Source organism: Suillus subalutaceus (genome assembly GCF_016647625.1).
Source record: "Suillus subalutaceus strain FC151 chromosome Unknown DFJ58scaffold_23, whole genome shotgun sequence".
NCBI lineage: Eukaryota > Fungi > Basidiomycota > Agaricomycetes > Boletales > Suillaceae > Suillus > Suillus subalutaceus.
The window spans coordinates 61,739-83,371 of NW_024540272.1; the positions used below are offsets into that span (position 1 = coordinate 61,739).

Genomic DNA, 21,633 nt, shown 5'->3' on the forward strand with positions numbered 1-21,633 from the left:
TGAGGATTTGCGTGTGCACGCAGATAAGCCACGCTAACCTACCTCGTTTCTATAGACGCCCAGGACACGAGGTAGTAGTTCCATAACTGCCTTCCTCGACTGCACTGTGTACATGCGTCTGACTATGTCTCCACAGCTTCCAGAATATATCTCCTCCTATCCAACATATGGCAATGGTGCATTTGCTACTTCTTGGTCCTGACTGGAAGCTAGATGATCTGTCCTACGTAGATTGCCCCGCATGAATATCATTGTTGATCATGTCCAGCAGTTTCTTCAACACTCTATCATGTAACTTGTGCGAGCGCATATAGCTTACTGCAATATCATCTTCTCGTCTCGTCGATTCCCAAGATCTGCGTGTGCCCCATATACAACCAAATTTCTCTCTTCTCGCGTCTCAAACCCGCTCCAAATGGGGTGGTTTCCGTCTTTCAATACGCGTTTTATCCAAATCATAGTTTTCAAAGGTGTCAGCCTTGCTTCCAGCGTTTTGCCCCCTCGCTTCCTCAGTTTCTCAGCCACCCTCCGGCCCAACTGGTTTCAGTTTTTCTCGTTTGCCAATAACCTTCCAATCCTGCACCACCGTGACACAAGTATGCAATATGATCATGATGGTCATATGATCACACTCTACTAACATCGGTGAGGTCTCACTAGAACCAAAGTCACGCGAGCCTGGATTTCATCATTGACATGTTGCTGCAGTGTTCAGCTATGTTATGTTATCAATCATAGAGTACATGGACCCAATCCTTGGCCATACATCAAGTGAGTATCACAACTTTGAAACAATCTTTCACGGTACAAGAACTTTCAGGTCCAAGGTCTCGCGATCCCTCACCTTACGACTCGCTGTAGACCAGTACAAAGAGTCTGTAAATCATGTCTTATTGTGCATCTTTAATTTTGATGCCCGTGTTCTCCAAGGTCTGAAAGGACGACGACGACAAGATCGAATATTTGCGCTGATAATTGTATTTTTGCCGTGCTTACTAGCAGCACCTTCACACAGCGCATCTCACCGTCTTTCTACGTTCAACCTCTTGCCTACGTACGTACTTGCACTACACTGGGCTCAGTAACAGCGCCGAAGAGCTCTCACCAAGAATGTCTGCCCTTCTTTGCTGCGCGTCATTCCCGACAAAGTGCACGTTCCAGGAAAATGATAGTACATGGCTATCTGTTCTGTTGGAGGGGTCGGGGAGGCTGGTAAGTGCATCTTTCTCTCATGACGTGTTCCCAACGACTGAATACATATCCTGCGTCCTACTCGTCGAAGATGTCCCTTGAGTCCCGATCTGACATCCATCATTATGGCAGTCATCCATGTTGTTTATTGGTCTACGACACCCTCGTGCCAATGTACAATTTTTAGACAGCAAAGGATGATAGGGACATGTGATATTTACTCATCGAAAGACAAGGTGATGCCGAGTTGTGGATCACTGCCAAGTTATCCCACTTCCGAAAATTCTACAGGAAGAACTAAAGTTGCAAGAAATGGTAAGTAGTGAAGTGACAAGACTTTAGTCCGATACACATGCATATATGATACGTATACTGTACGATGTGGAGCGCAAATGCAAACTGCTCAGAAATTCATAAACTTTGAAACAAAAAAAATCCGACTACAATATTTCTATGGTCCTGATGTCCATCAAGTCTCCAACAGAAGACACGTCGCTAACCTGTCCAATGATATCATGATCCGACGCGATCCTCTTGTATTCTCCACTGCGCTGCTGCGCAAGCAAAAATGCGCCGAAAGGCTGCCCAAGGCGAACAAGCAACCGCAATGCTCGTGATTCCAGGTCAACCATCTCCTGATTTACAGGATAATCACTGGACCAGTCATTTGGCAGAGAAGAGGACAGCCTCCAACAAACCTCCTCGCTCTCCGTATCGTTCCCAAAGTCAGACGGTTCCACAGATTCAGGCGGTTCTACAAAGTCAGGTAACTCGAGGAGAGACCGATCCCAGGGACGGACAAGAACGAAATTTTGCTCAGTGTGCTGCCTCGTCGGCGAGGACCGAAATAGGGTGTCTTTGGTAGTGACACGCAAGTCGGAAAGCCCGTGGGCCTTCACTTTATACGTAATATGAGCTTCTGGGGCTGGACTAGTACGCATCCGTCTGATTTCCCTGACATTGAATGCAATACAAGGCAGATGCAGTCTCTGTGCTGCGAAGCGAGGGGCGCTCACGTTGCGAAGCAGGGTATAAAGTTTCGAAGCGAAATCCACAGCCACCGTATTTCGCAGCAAAGAAACCGATGATTGAATGTCATCTTCGGGTAGGGGCGGTAGCATGCATGGTGGAGCTTCGTATGAAGTGATGGAGGCTGGTAGACAGCTGTTGAACTCTGATGGTTTTCCGGCCCAATCGAGGCCGGTGATGTCACCCGACCGAGCCACGATTTCCTGCAGGAGCCGCCCGAGAGCCTTGTCCTGCTTCTCGCCATAATCTACTGCCAGGCGGACACCAAAGATGCCAAACAACGAGTATGCGATGTCTTCCTGACGCGTGGTAACGCGGGTTGACGCCCAACGGAGTTTCTCTCTGGCGCCATTCATACTGGGATGGAAGGCTGCAACGGCTGGTGGGTCTATGCCCGTCGCATCCTTCAACTCCTGCATGATTGCGATGGACTATTTGTGGTTGGGAGTGCGATCATTGAGATAAAGAGTCCAATTGTTCTGATAAAAGAGAATGACTTTGGGAGCGATGAATTCTTGAACCGTCCATCCGCGCGTGTTCCAAGCACTCTTTGCCAGTGCGCCAGACTTTGAAGATGGCAGAACATCCGACAGGTAGACAATCGTGAGCGCGGAGTGGAGATACCAGATGAACATGGAGTTGACCGATTCCTGGAGTTCGACATTGTTGCTCTTATCGATGCAGCATGTATCACTCCATGCCCAGTTATACCCCGCATCATGAGCAGTGTTGCAGAAGGACCGCAACTTCGTCATGCCACCAACCGGATCCAACTCCGAGTCATACACGCCCTTGCCCTGAATATCCTGCAGCAACGGCTCCTTCCCTTCCCACCTGTGTGATAGCGCGGCATATTGGAGATACGTCACCACCACTTCTTCGATGTGCTTCATGGGGAGGTATAGATGCGTGATTGTTGATGACACAAGCCTCTTATACTCTATGCTCATTTTGAAGGCGCTTATCTGCGCCTCTCGATCACATAAGAGACCAGTGATAGTGTCGAGTACACGGAGTGGAGCATTGTCGAGTCGGACATCAATGACCCTTTGAATAGCACGTTCTACCTCAGAAGGTCTGAGATACTGGTGGCGCAGCTCTGGAGAAATAATTGAACATGCTGGCGAATGTGTTATTCAAAGGCTTGCTTCGTGTCCGAACGTCGGGTGCAACATCCAATTTGGAGAACATCGTTTCGACGGTCTGGATCGCTTCATCATAACGTTGCGCACCATGAAGGGCTGCGTGCTTCAGATTGTATCCAAGATAAGATAAAGGATCAAGCTCTATGACCTATGTATCGCCGCAATGAGCATGGATTATGAAATGATAGATGTCAACTCACCTTCTGCGCATCGAGAAGTGCTTCCATCCATAGCATCTTACCCAACTTTGCCTTACTACGATTTGCAAAGAGCGCATCAGACGCAGGATTCAGGTTGATTGCGGCCGAGTATAGGTCAACGGCCTTGTCATAATCGCTCGCAGCGAGGGCGGCATCTCCACCGGCAGCACAGGGTGCGCTGCATTCTTTCTTGAAAGCTGAGTGAAATGCAGGTGATTATAGCAGCCTCGGTGACATCACTGAGAACTTGCCGTTGGACCAATCAAGGCAGCTGGCCTTCGTAGATTCGTCGATGGTGTCCATCATGTATTGGTGTGCTTCGAGGGCTTCATCAGGTTTACCTGCCGAAAGGAGTGCCTGGCACCGTTTCTGGTGAGTGGTGAGACACAAAGACTCGAGATCCCAGCCGAAGAGCTGGACAAAGCACTCTGTTATGAAAAGCACTATGTATGCATCATCTTGACACACCACGGTCAAGTCCTCGTATAGTCCATCAATGTTTTTCGATGAGAATGCGCCTGAGTTGACAGCGACAGTGAAATGGTCGGCAGCTTCGTCGTGACGCGCACCAACCAAGGCTTTGATTCCCAGTTGAACGCGTAGATATGTCTAATGTGCGAGTTGCAAAGATCAGCACCGATGACCAAGCGAAGCTGCATGACACTTACTTCCACGATACGACACGCGAGAGGGTCGGTATTCGGACAAGCAGCAGCCAGCTCTTTGATGAGTAACATTGCTTCCTCGTGTTGATCTGCGCTGAAAAATGCGATGGCCTGAAACACGGAATGAAACAGAGAATATGCGAGATGAATGCAATGTACCTTGATCAAGAAAAGAAAATGGTTGTTTTCTGAATCATTGTTGGTGAACATGGATGCGACGTCGAATGCTGCCCTTGCCTCGCGGATGTGGCCTTTTCCGCAGAGGGCGATGCCTTTCGAGATGTAGCCTATCAATGAGGGCTGAATGCTGATGGACTATGTCACGAATGAGAGTAAGCATTTAGTGAGGGGGCCATGATAAGTCGGTATAGCTCACCTTGATTGCATCATCAAGAGCGAGGTCCCATGCGTGTTTTCGTGCCATAACGAATGAGCGACATCACACTTGATTGGTTCCCCTTGCATCTGCCACGTTTTGGTACACCAAAACTTCACCGTCCAGTCGATTGAACCAGTAGCCAGTACCGCACCATCCGGAGAAAAATCCACCGAGGTGATGTTACTGGAGTGGGCTTTGATGGGTCGAGTAAGAGATTCACCAGTTTCACCTTGCCAGACGATGATTTCTCCACTTCCACCACTGCTTGCTATTATTTGACCATCTCGTGATAGCGCCAATGCCTGCACCCCATTGCGGTGCCCATCCATCTTCTTCAACACAACACCTGTCTCCAAGTCCCAAAGACGAAGTGTCTTGTCGACAGAGCTCGTAACCATTCGTCGCATATCGGGGAAAACTGCGATTGACATGACGGAATCCTCATGATCTTCAAAAGTTCGAATGGGTGTGGTGCTTGCAATGAGCTGTGGCATCTTACTAGAGGTTGATCGTGTTGAGCACGATTGAGGGACTGTGGGTGTCTTTCTCTAAGCTGCAGAGGTGCGTGTATTGTCCGTTTTATGCTGCTTCGCCACGCTAACCTAATTCATTTCCATAGACGCCCAAAACACGAGGTAGTTCGCCTCCGTTGTAGCAAGCAGGCTCCCTACGAGTCATATCCGCCTTCCTCGACTGCGCTGCGTACATGCGTCCGACTCATGTCTCCACAGCTTCCACAGTATATCCCCTCCCATCCAACGACGGTAGTACAGATGTTACTTACCCGCACGTCCATGGTGAAGCGTTACAAGAGACGCTAAAATTGACGTTAGCTTTTGAACCTGTATATAGCACTACATGAAATCGATTGCCCTTACGAGCACCAGGAGGTCCGCTTTCCTGTCCACTGACCTGATCGCCTTCATGAGAGGACATATCAGTGATAGGCGGGGCTTTCACGATATCCGACAGAGGCTTTGCAACCTACATATCTTCACCTCCACTCCTCTCGCGATCCTTCCGTTTCTTCTTCCGAGGCCTCTGGCTATCCCGATCTTGGTGTTTTTGGCGTGCGACAGTGAGCGACAATGACTCTCCGCCATCCTTGTCTACATCAAAGGAAACAAGCGCGCCACCCTTGGAACTCTTCTGTTTCTTCTTTTTTTTTCCTTCTTCTCCGCGTCTTTCGGTTTGGATCCCCTGAGTATGAAGGTAGGCTTGAACATAGCCAGGTCAACATCTTCCACGACACCATTCGCTGGTAGTGCCTTGACATCCGGGGCCCGGGCCTCGTTTAGATGGCAGGAGGCTCGTCCACCTCATCGACATTGTCCATATAATCCTTCTCCTCGTCGCTCTCCTCATCATCACTTGTAAAAATTGCTTTAAAAATATCCATCCCAGGACGCTCATACGTGAGCACATCATCCCCCGCCCATCATCTTCCCCCATGCCGATATTGGCAACGTCGCGCTTGCTACTTCCGGAACCCCCACTCTCTACTTGCGTCGCTCCCGCGCTTGCACCAGCGAATTCGTCTGCTAACGCTGTGCCAGTGAACTCAGGCCTCGCAGTCTCCGCTGACAGCCCAGAGTATCGACAAGAACTCCAGAACCGGGTCCTTGACGCCAAAGCGCTTGCACAGCAGCCGTGCAGGCTGCCACGTGCAGACCTCGCGCGTCATAACACCATACATGCCCAGTCGAGCAGCATGCACCTTCGGGGTTTTCTTCCTTGACTTCTTCCTTCGGCTTCTCCTCTGCCACATCCATACTGTCCGTCTCCTCTTCTGGCTGTGCAGCAGGCGTGTACAGGCCCGAGATCTAGAACAAAGGCACTAATGCAGCTGGTTTTTCATAGTCGATCATATCTTTTGTGAACTCCTCGGGTGTCTTCCCAGGCTTCTGTGAGGGTGGAATTGCGCCTGAGCCAGGATTTGGGTGTGCACGCAGATAACCAGTGTACCTTGCCTGCTTAGATGGATCGGCCATGAAAGGCTGAAAACCGTTGAGAGCAGCTTCGTGGGAGGCGTGGGGAGTGAGGGACCTGGCGAGAGATCATTCGACGTGGAAAAGGGGGCAAAGCGGCTTGCAGCGATGTTCTTCATGCGTTCTTGGTCTTTCTTGAAGATGCACTCGAAGATGGACCTGGGTGCAGAAGGAAAGGGCGTCTCACCGAGTACTGCTCCCTGCTGTCCATTGCATGTAAGCATGTGAGATCTGTAGAAGCTGAATTTTGTCAAACCTGACTTGTCGAGATGCCTGTTTTCCATTGGGCGTGCGACTGAGTTTGTGATGGAGAAGGTATAGCTGCGTTTTCTTTACCTTTTGAATTACCTGTCTGTGCTTGTACGTGGCTGAAATATCTTCCTTGGTATGCGCGAGAACTACGTGACAGCTGTCGAGATTCGCGGAAGCTCTTCATATCGGTCTCTCAAACGGGAGTTAGTAAGTATGCATAATCCAATCCAATAACATGTTAAAATGCTCGACGGCAGGGAGGTAGCGAAGCTAGTCCTTCGCTCAGAAGATGTCTCTTGGCAAAGAACTTTTTTAACGCAAAGCCTGAGCTGGAGATAGCTTACTTGCTGGTACTGTCTTTGCCCCTGGATCTGACACGGTGAGCTCATGCATCACCGCTTTTGAATTTAACTAGATTCAGGTGTTATAGACTACTCTCGCCATATGCACAGTACTAATGGCAGCTGCTTGTTTCCCTGAGGAACAACGTAAAGTCCATGGAGATCTGGACGCGGTCATCAGTTGATCGCGTGTTATTGGGGCATCGATATAAAAGCTGACTCACTCTAGCACCCGCATTCACTGACAAGAAATCACTTCCTCGCCTTCATGCCTGCGTTTCGGAGGCCCTGCGATGGAGGCCGTTGATACCTATGGGTAATTACCCTCCCGTCTTTCTAGTTGATGTCTATAGCTTACCTGCATGAAGGTATGCCACACCGCACGACAGAGGTGGTCGTTTTTGTGGGCACCCTTCGTCGTCCTATCGAAGCTAAATCTGACGGTACAAACAGGAAGATTATCGTGTTCCAGCCGTGACAACAGTATTTGGCAATCACTGGTCAGAGCCCTCCTTCCGAATTTGATTCATCTAATAGCCATTTCAGAGCCATCTCTCGCGATCCAGACGTCTTCCCAGATCCTGACGCATCCAAGCCTGATCGTTGGCTTGATACCGAAGGGCGCGTGAGAGATGACCTCAAGTTAGTGTGGGGGGCAGAACTAATTCGATTTAGTTCTGCCGGTTATAACCGGCAAAACTGGCAAAACTCTAGGCGCCATGCAGACTATGTATACGACATTCCTAACGATGACATCAATGTTGCCTCGTCCCATCTGCCACCCTCACCATTGTAATTAACCACCTCAACCTCATCTAGAATAGCCTGTAGTATTATTCCTTGTTCGACCCGATCCAACTCGTCAAAATCAAAAGCATTTCCCTCGAGCACTTCAACTTGATTAACGTTGTGAACTTCTTCAGTCCTTTTCAACTCCTCGAGAGCTGCAAATTCAGCAGCAATATCATCAGGCGAGATACTCTCTGGACCAGCAAGCAAGTCATCTGCATCGCGAGGTTAGGTCAAGAGTGAAGGTGCCCACGCGAAGGATGCTTCAAGATCCTGTGCAGTCTCGACAGCAATACCAACCTCTTCACGAGTGTGCATGTGAGCATGTCGACGGCGGGTGGGCTTCCCAGCCTCCGCGACTTTCACGGCGCTGTGGTGTCGAAGGTTTGCATGAATTTTGCCTAGTGTTTCAAATGTGTCAACTGAGAGATTACACCGTCGCGCTGATTGTGTTGTGCCGAGATTAGAGAATGTGCGCTCTACTTTGCCTGCATGCCCCACAATTCAGAGGATTGTCACAGACAAGACCTTGAGTGGGTGGATTTCGGAATTGATTGGAAGGTTTTTCCACCAAGAAAGGCCGTCCGCTTGGCCGCCAGTGAATGGAGCTAGTGACTGATTGTAAGCCACTCATCCCAGGCGCTCGAAATTCTCGTCAATCAGTGATGCAAGGGGGCGCCCTCCAGTTTGCACCATCTTACTTTAAGGACGTCAGGTTTTCATGTTCTCCTGGATTCAATTTTTGTTATCATAGATCTAAATTACATCTCCACGAGTTTCGGATACCCTGGAGTTCTGCCAGGTTCTGCCACCCCCCTCGGCCATGTTCTCATCCTCTTTACTTCTAGAGTGTGTCCCGGACAACATATTGCGAATAGGTAAGGTCACACAGTTCATCCATAGGCCCATGTGTTCCTGTGAACGCCAGCATAAATCGGTGTTCATAAACACGGCGCTTGTCCTTCGGGCCTTCCGGCTCATGTTGGATCGCACGAAGCCGTTGAATGATGCCGCTTTCATGAATGGCACTCTCCTGAATGAGCAGCCATGTACGATTGATGTTCAGACGAGAATTCCGGAAGCTGAGCTCAGGCGTATAACGGGGAGGAACGTTGGGGACACTCGAGTCTGACGTATGGCTCCGTAGTAGCGGAGCCACGCTTGTAATGAACAACACCTCAGAGGCCAAATTGCCGCTTTCGCCTCGAAGTACATGGTTACTTATGTGCCAGTTATCAGGGAGTGTGGCGTCTGCGCATGCGTTGCCACCAATACTAGAAACCCTCTGTAATCCCATTTCATTTACTACTGTTGTGTTGGCTACTTACTGTCTATACAGTCAAGCATACCACTAATTTATTCACATCTCAATTTGTTCGACACTCGGACTCCAAGCACTGTGCTGGATGGTTGAATATCCTGTCGGAGCTGTGGGCAACTAGGGGAATTGTGCGAGTGCTCAGCGCTCATTCGCAGTCTTCGCTAGATCGTCCTGTCGTTGTTTCTGGTAATCGATTTAGTGACCGTTATGGACAACATTTCGGACAATGGGCATTAGCTATCGATAAAACAGCAGTGTAGATATCATAACAAGATCGATGGTATAACTGAAATAACCGCGGACATCTGCCAATTCCTCTAGCAGCAGCAACACGACCGTCCGCGTCCATGTTCTCCGGTGTCTACCTGCACTGCTACTGGCTGCTGCTGCTGCTGCTGCTGCTGTTGTGTATTGGGATCCGGTTGAGTAGGATCCGGATCTTGATATTCATAAGGTACGATGTCGGGGTCTTTTCCAGGAGCATCCGCAGCAGCATTACGCTGTAGATTACGTATCAGACACCCAAGGCACATTTATAAAAATCAACTCATCGCACCTCTTTACCCTTCGCGAACGGAACATCGACGACGGGCGGTGTTGTATGATCGGACCTCCAGGGGAATAGGTTTCCTAGCCGAGCTGTGAGGGTGGTAAGAGCGGCGGTTGATGGTGGGGTGATAGGTAGGTGCTGGTGTTGGTGTTGGTGCTGGTGCTGGTGGTAGCAGGGGAGCTGATCGAGGGGTCTTCGTCATAGCGAGCCTGAGTCTTTTGAGCCGCCCATGGCGCCGTTGAGGTCGTGGCGGGGAAATTTGAGAAGGCTATAATGAACGATGTAAGAAAGAACGTAAGAAGATACGCTGTTGCACGCACTTGATGCATTCCGTGGAAGAAATTGGGTTCTGTATCATAGCCATCTTGCTCTTGCCCCGGGATCTCCGCCTGCATAACGGTCAGCAGTGAAAGACTTGAGGAAGGAGGTGCATACACCAAGAATACGATCATTCTGCTCAGCGAGCACACTACATTGTCCCTTAAATTCTGAGTGAAATGTGAGTGAGTATGATAGCCTCGGGTACCGTCCACCGAAAACTTGCCGTTGGACCAATCAAGGCAGCTGGATTTGGTAGATTCGTCAATGGCGTCCATCATGTATTTGTGTGCTTCGAGGGCTTCATCAGGTTTACCTGCCGAAAGGAATGCCTGGCAACGTTTCTGGTGAGCAGTGAGACACAAAGACTCAAGATCCCAGCCAAAGAGCTGGACAAAGCAGTCAGTTATGAAAAGCACTATGTATGCATCATCTTGACGCACCACGGTCAAGTCTTCGTATAGTTCATGAATGTATTTCGATGAGAACGCGCCCGAGTCGACAGCGACAGTGAAATTGTCAGCAGCTTCGTCGTGACGCGCGTCATCCAAGGCTTTGATTCCCAGCTGAACGCGTAGATGTGTCTGAATGTGCGAGTTGCAAAGATCAGCATCGATAACCAAGCGAAACTGTCATGTCACTTACTTCTACGACACGACACGCGAGAGGATCGGTATTCGGACAAGCGGCAGCCAGCTCTTTGATGAGTAACATTGCTTCCTCGTGTTGATCTGCGCTGAAGAGGGCGATGGCCTGAAACACGCAATGAAGCAGGGAATAAGCGAGATGAATGCTACGTACCTTGATCAAGATAAGAAAATGGTTCGTTTCTGAATCTTGGTTTGTGAACATGGATGCGACATCGAATGCTATCCTGGCATCTCGGATGTGGCCTTTTCCGCAGAGGGCGATGCCTTTCGAGATGTAGCCTGTCAGCGAGGGCTGAATGCTGATGGACTATGTGACGAATGAAAGTAAGCCTTTAGTGGGGGCCATGATAGTTCGGTATAGCTCACCTTGATTGCATCATCAAGTGCGAGGTCCCATGCGTGTTTTCGTGCGAGAACGAATGAGCGATGGGAATATGAAGTATAGTCATTGGCGTCGGTGTGGATCTCTTGGGTGAGCAGCTGTTCAGCGGTGTCCAGGTCCCCAGCGATGCATGCATTGTGGGCTGTTGTGAAGGCCAGGATCTGCGTGAAGGATGTTCTCTTCGGTATTTCCCACGCCGAGATCATGCTATCTTGGCCTCCACTGAAGATGTGCTTGCCGTCCACGGAGAAAGTGACAGAACGCGGCGAGGATGAGTGCTGGAAGATGGCGATGGTTCGTTGATCTGAGAGCCGCCAGAGACGGACCTGGCTGTCATTAGATGCAGAAGCGACGAGGGTGCCAGAGGGATGAATGGCAATGTCGTTGATATGGTCATTGTGGCCTTCCCAGGGATGACCGATCTCCTCCCAGGTCAATGGATCCCACTCTTGTATGGTAGAATCGCCTGCTGAAAGAAGGCGTGTGCCATCGAGCGTCCACACGAGTGACAAGGTATAACCCCCAAAAGATGCGACCCGTTCTCTTGTGCCTGTATTAGAAATTTGGATATTCTTGTGTGTTGCGATGGCAAGAAGTTCACCAGCAGGCGAATATCGAACGCAGTTGACAATAGAACCACACTGGATTGGTTCTCCTTGCATCTGCCACGTTTTTGTACACCAAAACATCACCGTCAAGTCCCATCCGCCAGTAGCCAGCACCGCACCATCCGGAGAAAAAATCAACCGAGGTGATTGGATAGGAGTGGGTTTTGATGGGTTGGGTGAGAGATTCTCCAGTTTCACCGTGCCAGGCAATGATTTCTCCTTTTTCATCACCGCTTGCTATCATTTGGTCATCTCGAGATACCGCCAATGCCCACACCTGACTGCTATGTCCCTCCATCTTCTTCAACACAACACCTGTCTCCAAGTCCCAAAGACGAAGTGTCTTGTCGCCAGAGCCCGTAACTATTCGTCGCTTATCGGGGGAAAACTGCGACTGCCCTGAGTCCCCTGACGGTATCCTCATGATCTTCAAAAGTTCTAATGGGTGTGGTGCTTGCAATGAGCTTTGGCATTTTACTGGAGGTTGATCGTGTTGAGCACGATTGAGGGACTGTGGGTGTCTTTGTCTGAGGTGCGTGTATTGTGCGTTTTTATGCTGCTTCACCACGCTAACCTAATTCATTTCCGTAGACGCCCAAGACACGAGGTAGTTCGCCTCCGTTGTAGCATTTAGGCTCATAACCGCCTTCCTCGACTGCACTGCGTACATGCGTCCGGTTCATGTCTCCACAGCTTCCAGAGTATATCCCCTCCCATCCAATGACGATAGTACAGATGTTACCTACCTGCACGTCCATGGTGATACTTGTATCATGGTGAAGCGTTACAAGAGACGCTAAAATTGACGTTAGGCGCGCGCCAGTGAGCGACAATAACTCTCCACCATCCTCGTCTACATCAAAGGAAACAAGCGCACACCCTTGGAACTCTTCTGTGTCTTGTTTTCTTTTTCTTCTTCTCCGCGTATTTCGTTTTGGATCCCCTGAGTATGACAGTAGGCTTGAGCGTAGCCAGGTCAACATCTTCCACGACACCATTCGCTGCTAGTGCCTTGACATCCAGGACCTCGTTTAGACGGCAGGGGGCTCGTCCACCTCATCGAAATTATTCATGTAATCCTTCTCCTTGTCGCTCTCCTCATCATCACTTGTAAAAATTTCTTTAAATATCCATCCAGGACGTTCATACGTCAGCACACCATCCCCCCGCCCATCATCTTCCCCCATGCCGATATTCGCAACATCGCGCTTGTTACTTCCGCAACCCCCCACTCTCCACTTGCATCGCTCCCGCCCTTGCACCAGCGAATTCGTCTGCTAACGCTCTGCCTGTGAACTCGGGCCTCGCAGTCTGCGCTGACAGCCCAGAGGTATCAACCAGGACATCCAGAACTGGGTCCTTGACGCCAAAGCGCTCGCACAGCAGCCGCGCAGGCTGCCACGTACACACCTTGCGCGTCATAACATCATACATGCCCAACCGAGCAGCATGCACCTTCGGGGCTTCTTCCTCCTTCGGCTTCTTCTCCGCCTTCATCCATACTGTCCTCCCCCTCTTCTGGCTGTGCAGCAGGCGTGTGCAGGCCCGAGATCTAGAACAGCAGTACTTGTAAATCGCCCAGCCATAGCTCTGGAAACGGGGCAGAATAATGCAGTTGATTTTGCATAGTCGCTCATCTCTTTTGCGAATTCCTCGGGTGTCTGTCCAGGCTTCTGTGAGGGTGGAATTGCGCCTGAGTAAGGATTTGCGTGTGCACGCAAACAGGCCACGCTAACCTACCTCGTTTCCATAGACGCCCAAGATACGAGGTAGTCCAGCAAGAATGCTCCCTAGCAGTCATAACTGCCTTCCTCGACTACACTGTGTACATGCGTCCTGACTCGTGTCTCCACAGCTTCCAGAATATATTCCCTCCCATCCAACATATGGCGATGGTGAGTTGCTACTTCCTGGCCCTGACTGAAAGCTAGATGATCTGTCCTACGTAGATTGCCCCGCATGAATACCATTGTTTCCCATGTCCAGCAGTTTCTCCAACACTTTATCATGTAACTTGTGCGAGCGCACATAGGCTTACTGAAATATCATCTTCTGGTCTCGTCGATTCCCAAGATCTGCGTGTGCCTCATATACTATTATGGTACGCGCAATCGGCAGCCCCCAGAAGTCGGCACTTTCACAAAACTCGTGTTTCCAGCTACCTAAACACAAAATTCTTTACATAGACATCATTCTCTCTCTAACACAACTCAATACGAGTTCAAACGAATACATTTGAAGCAGAATTGAATGAGATAGCTGAAAGTGCCGAAGTCACGCAGAAATGTCACCTGCCGATATATGCCGTGACGGAGTTTCAATACTGCACACACCAGTGCCGACTGGTGCTGTGCTGCTGGTCATGGGGCTAGAGCAGCATGAAAAGGATAAGGCCGACGCGGAGAAGCAGGCCAAAAGAAGACAGAAGATGAAGCGCGCCACACTCAGATCGAACGCGATATCGAGTCGAAGACGTTTGATGCACTCTCAACACTCCGGTGCAAGGATGATTTTATCGCACTTGCTGGCGCTCTCAAGATTTCAAGAGACGGAACGGTTGAGGAACTCAGGACTAGAATCAAAGAGTTTCTTGCTGATGCCGCAAATCAGCACTTTGCCGACAATCCACGTTTTGCTGCGCTCTTCCAGACGGGAAAAACGCTTTCGAAGAATAAGAATTTAGCCACTGCGTCATCGACAGGACAGGCTAGTAGTGGCGCCTCGCAAGACAATGACGCTACCTCATCCAACACTTCCAGTACTCATTTTTCACCCCACCTGCCAGTGCACATTCTTTTAATCCATATTATCCTCCACACTTTACTAACCAGCCATATTTTCATCAATTCTATGCTAATCCAGCTCTCCGCGCACCATCTTAATCTACAACGTAACATAATAATTCATCCGGCGGTCCCATTGCATCATCATCAAACTTCGACAGACAACCTCAGCATCCTTACAACACACACAGTCTCCCTACACATCCCCCTCAATTCTACAACTACGGCACTAATCATGGCCACCCTTGTACTTAGATTCTACTAGTATATACTGTACTTGCTTGCTCACGCCGAATACTAACTCACTTCCTTGCGCTCCTGCTTGACTGCCGAGCTGACTTTGAAACTGGCTCAGTGACATGTCGTGACTTACTGTGACATTTGCGTTACTGCCGACTTCTGGGGTTGCCGATTGCGCGTACCATAATAGTACAACCAAATTTCTCTCTTCTCGCGTCTCAAACCCGCTCCAAATGGGGTGGTTTCCGCTTTTCAATACGCGTTTTATCCAAATCATAGTTTCCAAAGCTGTCAGCCTTGCTTACAGCGTTTTGCCACCTCGCTTCCTCAGTTTCTCAGCCACCCCCCGGCCCAACTGGTTTCAGTTTTTCTCGTTTGCATCACTGTGACACAAGTATGCAATATGATTATGATGGTCATCGCACTCTACTAACATCGGTGAGGTCTCACTAGAACCAAAGTTACGCCAGCCTGGATCTCATCATTGACATGTTGCTGCAGTGTTCAGCTATGTTATGTTATCAATCATAGAGTACATGGACCCAATCCTTGGCCATACATCAAGTGAGTATCACAACTTTGAAACAATCTTTCACGGTACAAGAACTTTCAGATCCAAGGTCTCGCGATCCCTCGCCTTACGACTCGCTGTAGACCAGTATAAAGAATCTGTAAATCATGTCTTATTGTGCGTCTTGAATTTCGACGCCCGTGCTCTCCAAGGTCAGAAAGGACGACGACGACAAGATCGATTATTTGCGCTGATAATTGTATTTTTGCCATGCTTACTAGCAGCACCTTCACACAGCGCATTTCACCGTCTTTCTACGTTCAACCTCTCGCCTACGTACGTACTTGCACTACACCGGGCTCAGTAACAGCGCCGAAGAGTTCTCACCCAGAATGTCTGTCCTTTTTTTCTGCGCGTCATTCCCGACAAAGTGGACGTTCCAGGAAAATGATAGTACATGGCTATCTGTTCTGTTAGGGCGGTCGGGGAGGCAGGTAAGTGCATCTTTCTCTCATGACGCGTTCCCAACGACTGAATACATATCCTGCGTCCTACTCGTCGAAGATGTCCCTTGAGTCCCGATCTGATATCCATCATTATGGTAGTCATCCATGTTGATTATTGGTCTGCGACACCCTCATGCCAATGTACAATCTTTGGACAGCAAAGGATGATAGGGACATGTGATATTTACTCATCGAAAGACAAGGTGATGCCAAGTTGTCCCACTCCCGAAAATTCTACGGGACCAACTACAGTTGCAGGAAATGAAGTGACGAGACTTTAGTCCGATACACATGCATATATGATACCTATACTGTACGATGTGAAGCGCAAATGCAAACTGCTCAGAAATTCATAAAATTTGAAACAAAAAAATACGACTACAATATTTCTATGGTCCTGATGTCCATCGAGTCTCCAACAGAAACCACGTCGTCGACCTGCCCAATGATATTATGGTCCGACGCGATCCTCTTGTATTCTACACTGCCCTGCTGCGATAGCAAAAATGCGCAGAAAGGCTGCCCAAGGCGAACAAGCAACCGCAATGCTCGTGATTCTAGGTCAACCACCTTCTGATTTACAGGAGAACCACTGGACCAGTCGTCTGACGGAGAAGAAGGTGGCGTCCCATAATCCTCCTCACTCTCCGTATCGCTTCCAAAGTAAGACGATTCCACAAATTCAGGCGGTTGTGCAAAGTCAGGTAGCTCGAGGAGAGACCGATCCCAAGGACGGACAAGAACAAATTTTTGCTCAGTGAGCCTTGCCGGCCAGAACTGAACCAGGGTCTCTTCGGTGGTGATAAGCAAGTCGCGAAGCCCGTCTGCCTTCACTCGATACCTGAACAGAGTCTCTGGGGCTGGACTACGCACCCGTCTGACTTCCCTGACATTGAATGCAATACAAGGCAGATGCAGTCTCTGTGCTGCGAAGCGAGGGGCGCTCACGTCGCAAAGCCGGGTATAAAGGTTCGAAGCGAAATCCACAGCCACCGTTTCGCAGCAAACCGATGATGAATGTCATCTTCGAGTAGGGGTGGTAGCTTGCATGGTGAGCTTCGTATGAAGTGATGGAGGCTGGTAGACAGCTATTGAACTCTGATGGTTTTCCGCCCAATCGAGGCCGGTGATGTCACCCGACCGAGCCACGATTTCCTGCAGGAGCCGCCCGAGAGCCTTGTCCTGCTTCTCGCCATAATCTACAGCCAGGCGGACACCAAAGATGCCAAACAACGAGTATGCGATGTCTTCCTGACGCGTGGTAACGCGGGTTGACGCCCAATGGAGTTTCTCTCTGGCGCACTCATACGGGACCGATTCCCTGGAGTTCGACATTGTTTGCTCTTATCGATGCAGCATGTATCGCTCCATGCCCAGTTACATCCCGCATCACGAGCAGTGTTGCAAACAAACAACCGCAACTTCGTCATGCCACCAATCGGATCCAACTCCGAGTCATACCGGCTCCTGCCCTGGATATCCTGCAGCACGGCTCCTTCCCTCCCACCTGTGTGATAGCGCGGCATATTGGAGATACGTCATCACCACTTCTTCGATGTGCTTCATTGGGAAGTCCAGATGCGTGATTGTTGATGACACAAGCTCCTTATACTCTGTGCTCATTTTGAAGGCGCTTATCTGCGCCTCTCGATCGCATAAGAGACCGGTAATAGTGTTGATTACACGGAGTGGAACATTGTCGAGTTGGGCATCAATTACCCGTCGGATAGTACGTTCTACTTCAGAGGGTCTGAGATGTTGGTGGCACAGCTCTAGAGAGAGTTAAACATGTTGGCGAATGTGTTATGCAAAGGCTTACTTCGTGTCCGAACGTCGGGCGCATCATCCAATGTGGCCAGCATCGTCTTGAAGGTCAGGATCGCTTCATCATAACATCGTGCACCATGAAGAGCTGCATGCTTCAAATTGTATCCAAGATAAGAGAAAGAGTCGAGTTCAATGACCTATGTATCGCTGCAATGAGCATGGATTCTAAAATGATAGATGCCAACGCACCTTCTGCGCATCGAGAAGTGCTTCCATCCATAGCATCTTACCCAACTTTGCCTTACTACGATTTGCAAAGAGAGTATCAGACGCAGGATTCAGGTTGATTGCGGCCGAGTATAGGTCAATGGCCTTGTCATAATCGCTCGCAGTGAGGGCAGCATCTCCACCGGCAGCACAGGACGCGCTGCATTCTTGCTTGAAAGCTGAGTGAAATATGGGTGAGGATTGCAGTCTAGATGTTATCACGGACTCCGGACTTGCCGTTGGACCAATCAAGGCAGCTGGCCTTCGTAGATTCGTCGATGGCGTCTATCATGTATTTGTGTGCTTCAAGAGCTTTATCAAGTTTACCTGCCGAAAGGAATGCCTGGCATCGTTTCTGGTGAGTAGTGAGACACAAAGAATCGAGATCCCAGCCGAAGAGCTGGACAAAGCACTCAGTTGTGGAAAGCACTATGTATGCATCATCTTGACGCACAACGGTCAATTCCTCGTATAGGCCATAAATGTATGTCGATGAGAACACGCCTGAGTTGACAGCGACAGTGAAATGGTCAGCAGCTTCATCGTGACGCGTGCCATCCAAGGCTTTTATTCCCAGCTGAACGCGTAAATGTGTCTAATGTGCGAGTTGCAAAGATCAGCATCGATAACCAAGCGAAGCTGCATGACACTTACTTGCACGACACAACACGCGAGAGGATCGGTATTCGGACAAGCGGCAGCCAGCTCTTTGATGAGTAACATTGCTTCCTCGTGTTGATCTGCGCTGAAGAGGGCGATGGCCTGAAACACGCAATGAAGCGGGGGATGTGTGAGATGAATGCAATGTACCTTGATCAAGAGAAGAAGTTGGTTGGCTTCTGAATCATTGTTGGTGAACATGGATGCGACGTCGAATGCTGCCCTTGCCTCGCGGATGTGGCCTTTTCCGCAGAGGGCGATGCCTTTCGAGATGTAGCCTATTAATGAGGGCTGAATGCTGATGGACTATGTCACGAATGAAAGTAAGCCTTTAGTGAGGGGGCCATGATAAGTCAGTATAGCTCACCTTGATTGCATCATCGAGTGCGAGGTCCCATGCGTGTTTTCGTGCCATAACAAATGAGCGATGGGAATATGAAGTATAGTCATGGGCGTCGGTGTGGATCTCTTGGGTGAGCAGCTGTTCAGCAGTGTCCAGGTCTCCAGCGATGCATGCATTGCGGGCTGTCGTGATGGCCAGGATCTGGTTGAAGGATGCTCTCTTAGGTGTTTCCCACTCTGAGATCTTTTTGTCTTGGCCTCCGCTGAAGATTTGCTTGCCGTCCGCGGAGAAAGTGACAGATTGCGGCGGGGATGATTGCTTGAAGATGGCGACGGTTCGTTGATCTGAGAGCCGCCAGAGACGGACATCGTTGTCACGAGATGCAGAAGCGACGAGGGTGCCAGAGGGATTGATGGCAATGGCGAAGATATAGCTAGTGTGGCCTTTCCAGGAATCACCGACCTGCTGCCAGGTCAATGTATCCCACTCTTGTATGGTAGCATTATAGCCTCCTGAAACAAGGCGCGTGCCATCAGGCGTCCAAGCAAGTGACATTGTGTAATCCCCAAAAGATGCGACATGTCCCCTGGTGCCTGGATTATAAATTTTGATGTTATGGAATGTTGCGATGGCAAGAAGTTCACCAGAAGGCGAATATCTAATGCAGTGGACATAACCACACTCGATTGGTTCTCCTTGCATCTGCCACGTTTTGGTGCACCAAAACTTCATCGTTTGGTCCGATGAACCAGTGGCCAGCACCGCACCATCAGGAGAAAAATCCACCGAGTAGATTCGATCGGTGTGGGCTTGGATGGGTTGGTCAAGAGATTCACCAGTTTTACCGTGCCAGGCAATGATTTCTCCTTTTGCACCACTGCTTGCTATTATTTGACCATCTCGTGATACCGCCAATGCCCCCCACCCAGCTACTATGCCCCTCCATCTTCTTCAACACAACACCTGTCTCCAAGTCCCAAAGACGAAGTGTCTTGTCTTCCGAGCCCGTAACTATTCGTCGTTTATCGGGGAAAACTGCGACTGCCCTTACAGTATTCTCATGATCTTCAAAAGTTCGAATGGGTGTGGTGCTTGGAATGACCTGTGGCATTTTACTAGAGGTTGATCGTGTTGAGCACGATTGAGGGACTGTGGGTGTATTTCTCTAAGCTGCAGAGGTGCGTGTATTGTGCATTTTTATGCTGCTTCACCACGCTAACCTAATTCATTTCCATACACGCCCAAGACACGAGGTAGTTCGCCTCCGTTGTAGCAAACAGGCTCCTTACGAGTCATAACCGCCTTCCTCGACTGCACTGCGTACATGCGTCCGACTCATGTCTCCACAGCTTCCAGAGTATATCTCCCATCCAATGACGATAGTACAGATGTTACTTGCCCGCACGTCCATGGTGATACTTGCATCATTGTGAAGCGTTACAGGTGACGCCAAAATTGACGTTAGCTTTTGAACCTGTATATAGCACTACACAAAATCGATTGCGCTCTTACGAGCACCAGCAGGTCCGCTTTCCTGACCACTAACCCGATCACCTTCATCAGAGGACATATCAGTGATAGGCAGGGCTTTCACGATATACGGCGGAGGCTTTTCAACCCACATATCCTGATGTCCATCCCCCACTTGATCCTTCCGTTTCTTCTTCCGAGGCCTCTCGCTCTCCCGATCTCGGTGTTTTTGGCGCGCGGCAGCGGCAGTGGGCGACAATGACTCTGCGCTACATCAAAGGAAATAAGCGCGCTACCCTTGAAACTCTTCTGTTTCTTCTTTTTCTTTCCTTCTCCGCGTCTTTCGGTTTGGATTCCCTGAGTATGAAGGTAGGCTTGAACGTAGCCAGGTCAACATCTTCCACGACATCATTCGCTGGTAGTGCCTTGACATCCGGGCCTCGTTTAGACGGCAGGGGGCTCGTCCACCTCATCAGCATTAACCGGGTCCTTGACGCCAAAGCACTCACACAGCAGCCGCGCAGGCTGCCACGTACACACCTCGCGCGTCATAACACCATACATGCTCAATCGAGCAGCATGCACCTTCGGGGCTTCTTCCTTGACTTCCTCCGTCGGCTTTTCCTCCGCCACATCCACACTGTCCGTCCCCTCTTCTGGCTGTGCAGCAGGCGTGTGCAGGCCCGAGATCTAGAACAGCGGCAATTGTAAATCGCCCAGCCACGGCTCTAGAAACGGGGCGGAATAATGTAGCTGATTTTGCATAGTCGCTCTCTCTTTTGTGAATTCCTCGGGTGTCTGCCCAGGTTTCTGTGAGGGTGGAATTGCACCTGAGTGAGGATTTGCGTGTGCACGCAGATAGGCAATGTACCTTGCCTGCTTAGATGGATCGGCCATGAAGGGCTGAAAACCGTGGAGAGCAGCTTCGTGCAAGGCGTGGGGAGTGAGGGACCTGGCGAGAGATCATCCGACGTGGAAAAGGGGGCAAAGCGGCTTGCAGCGATGTTCTTAATGCGTTCTTGGTCTTTCTTGGAGATATACTCGAAGATGGACCTGGGTGCAAAAGGAAGGGGTGTCTCACCGAGTGCTGCTCCCCGCTGTCCATTGCATGTAAGTATGTGAGATCTATAGAAACTAAATTTTGTCAAACCTGACTTGCAGAGATGCTTGTTTTCCACTGGCCATGCGACTGAATTTTTGACAGAGGAGGTATAGTTGCGTTTTCTTTACCTTTTGAGTTACCTGTCTGTGCTTGTATGCCCCTCCTGAATAATACAA

General features: G+C 49.7%; 4 protein-coding genes across 4 annotated transcripts; 2 read left to right on the forward strand and 2 right to left on the reverse strand.

Moving 5' to 3' along the window:
- Positions 1-5,768: 5,768 nt before the first annotated feature.
- DFJ58DRAFT_743737 (uncharacterized protein) lies at positions 5,769-7,033 on the reverse strand (the record flags this gene model as incomplete). The annotated part of the gene is made up of 6 exons (XM_041387273.1): positions 5,769-5,979; positions 6,033-6,156; positions 6,195-6,432; positions 6,491-6,513; positions 6,575-6,800; positions 6,854-7,033. 6 exons carry the CDS (start codon positions 7,031-7,033, stop codon positions 5,904-5,906), a joined length of 867 nt encoding a protein of 288 aa, XP_041246778.1. The 3' UTR covers positions 5,769-5,903.
- On the forward strand, positions 6,934-7,958 carry DFJ58DRAFT_773598 (uncharacterized protein; the record flags this gene model as incomplete). The annotated part of the gene is given in 9 exon segments (XM_041389341.1): positions 6,934-7,044; positions 7,082-7,090; positions 7,107-7,228; positions 7,280-7,370; positions 7,420-7,466; positions 7,490-7,506; positions 7,559-7,593; positions 7,644-7,690; positions 7,728-7,958. Coding segments are annotated over 6 exon segments (401 nt in total), but the record flags the coding sequence as incomplete, so codon positions are not given.
- A 7,239-nt stretch (positions 7,959-15,197) lies between these two features.
- DFJ58DRAFT_212977 (uncharacterized protein) lies at positions 15,198-16,157 on the forward strand. The gene is made up of 4 exons (XM_041379271.1): positions 15,198-15,269; positions 15,333-15,678; positions 15,734-15,836; positions 15,907-16,157. The coding sequence occupies exons 2-4, from the start codon at positions 15,347-15,349 to the stop codon at positions 15,958-15,960; spliced, it is 489 nt and encodes a 162-aa protein (XP_041246780.1). The 5' UTR covers positions 15,198-15,269; positions 15,333-15,346; the 3' UTR covers positions 15,961-16,157.
- A 4,642-nt stretch (positions 16,158-20,799) lies between these two features.
- On the reverse strand, positions 20,800-21,540 carry DFJ58DRAFT_724960 (uncharacterized protein; the record flags this gene model as incomplete). Its single annotated transcript, XM_041385158.1, has 4 exons — positions 20,800-21,045; positions 21,092-21,165; positions 21,227-21,452; positions 21,511-21,540. The coding sequence occupies 4 exons, from the start codon at positions 21,538-21,540 to the stop codon at positions 20,800-20,802; spliced, it is 576 nt and encodes a 191-aa protein (XP_041246781.1).
- Positions 21,541-21,633: the final 93 nt, after the last annotated feature.

Bases quoted from the DNA above. Each gene is read 5' to 3' on its own strand.
- DFJ58DRAFT_212977 (XM_041379271.1), top strand. From the start codon at position 15,347: ATGTTATCAATCATAGAGTACATGGACCCAATCCTTGGCCATACATCA. The intron at 15,679-15,733 runs GTACGTACTTGC...GTTCTCACCCAG, and splicing joins ACGTTCAACCTCTCGCCTAC to AATGTCTGTCCTTTTTTTCT. The intron at 15,837-15,906 runs GTAAGTGCATCT...TACTCGTCGAAG, and splicing joins TAGGGCGGTCGGGGAGGCAG to ATGTCCCTTGAGTCCCGATC.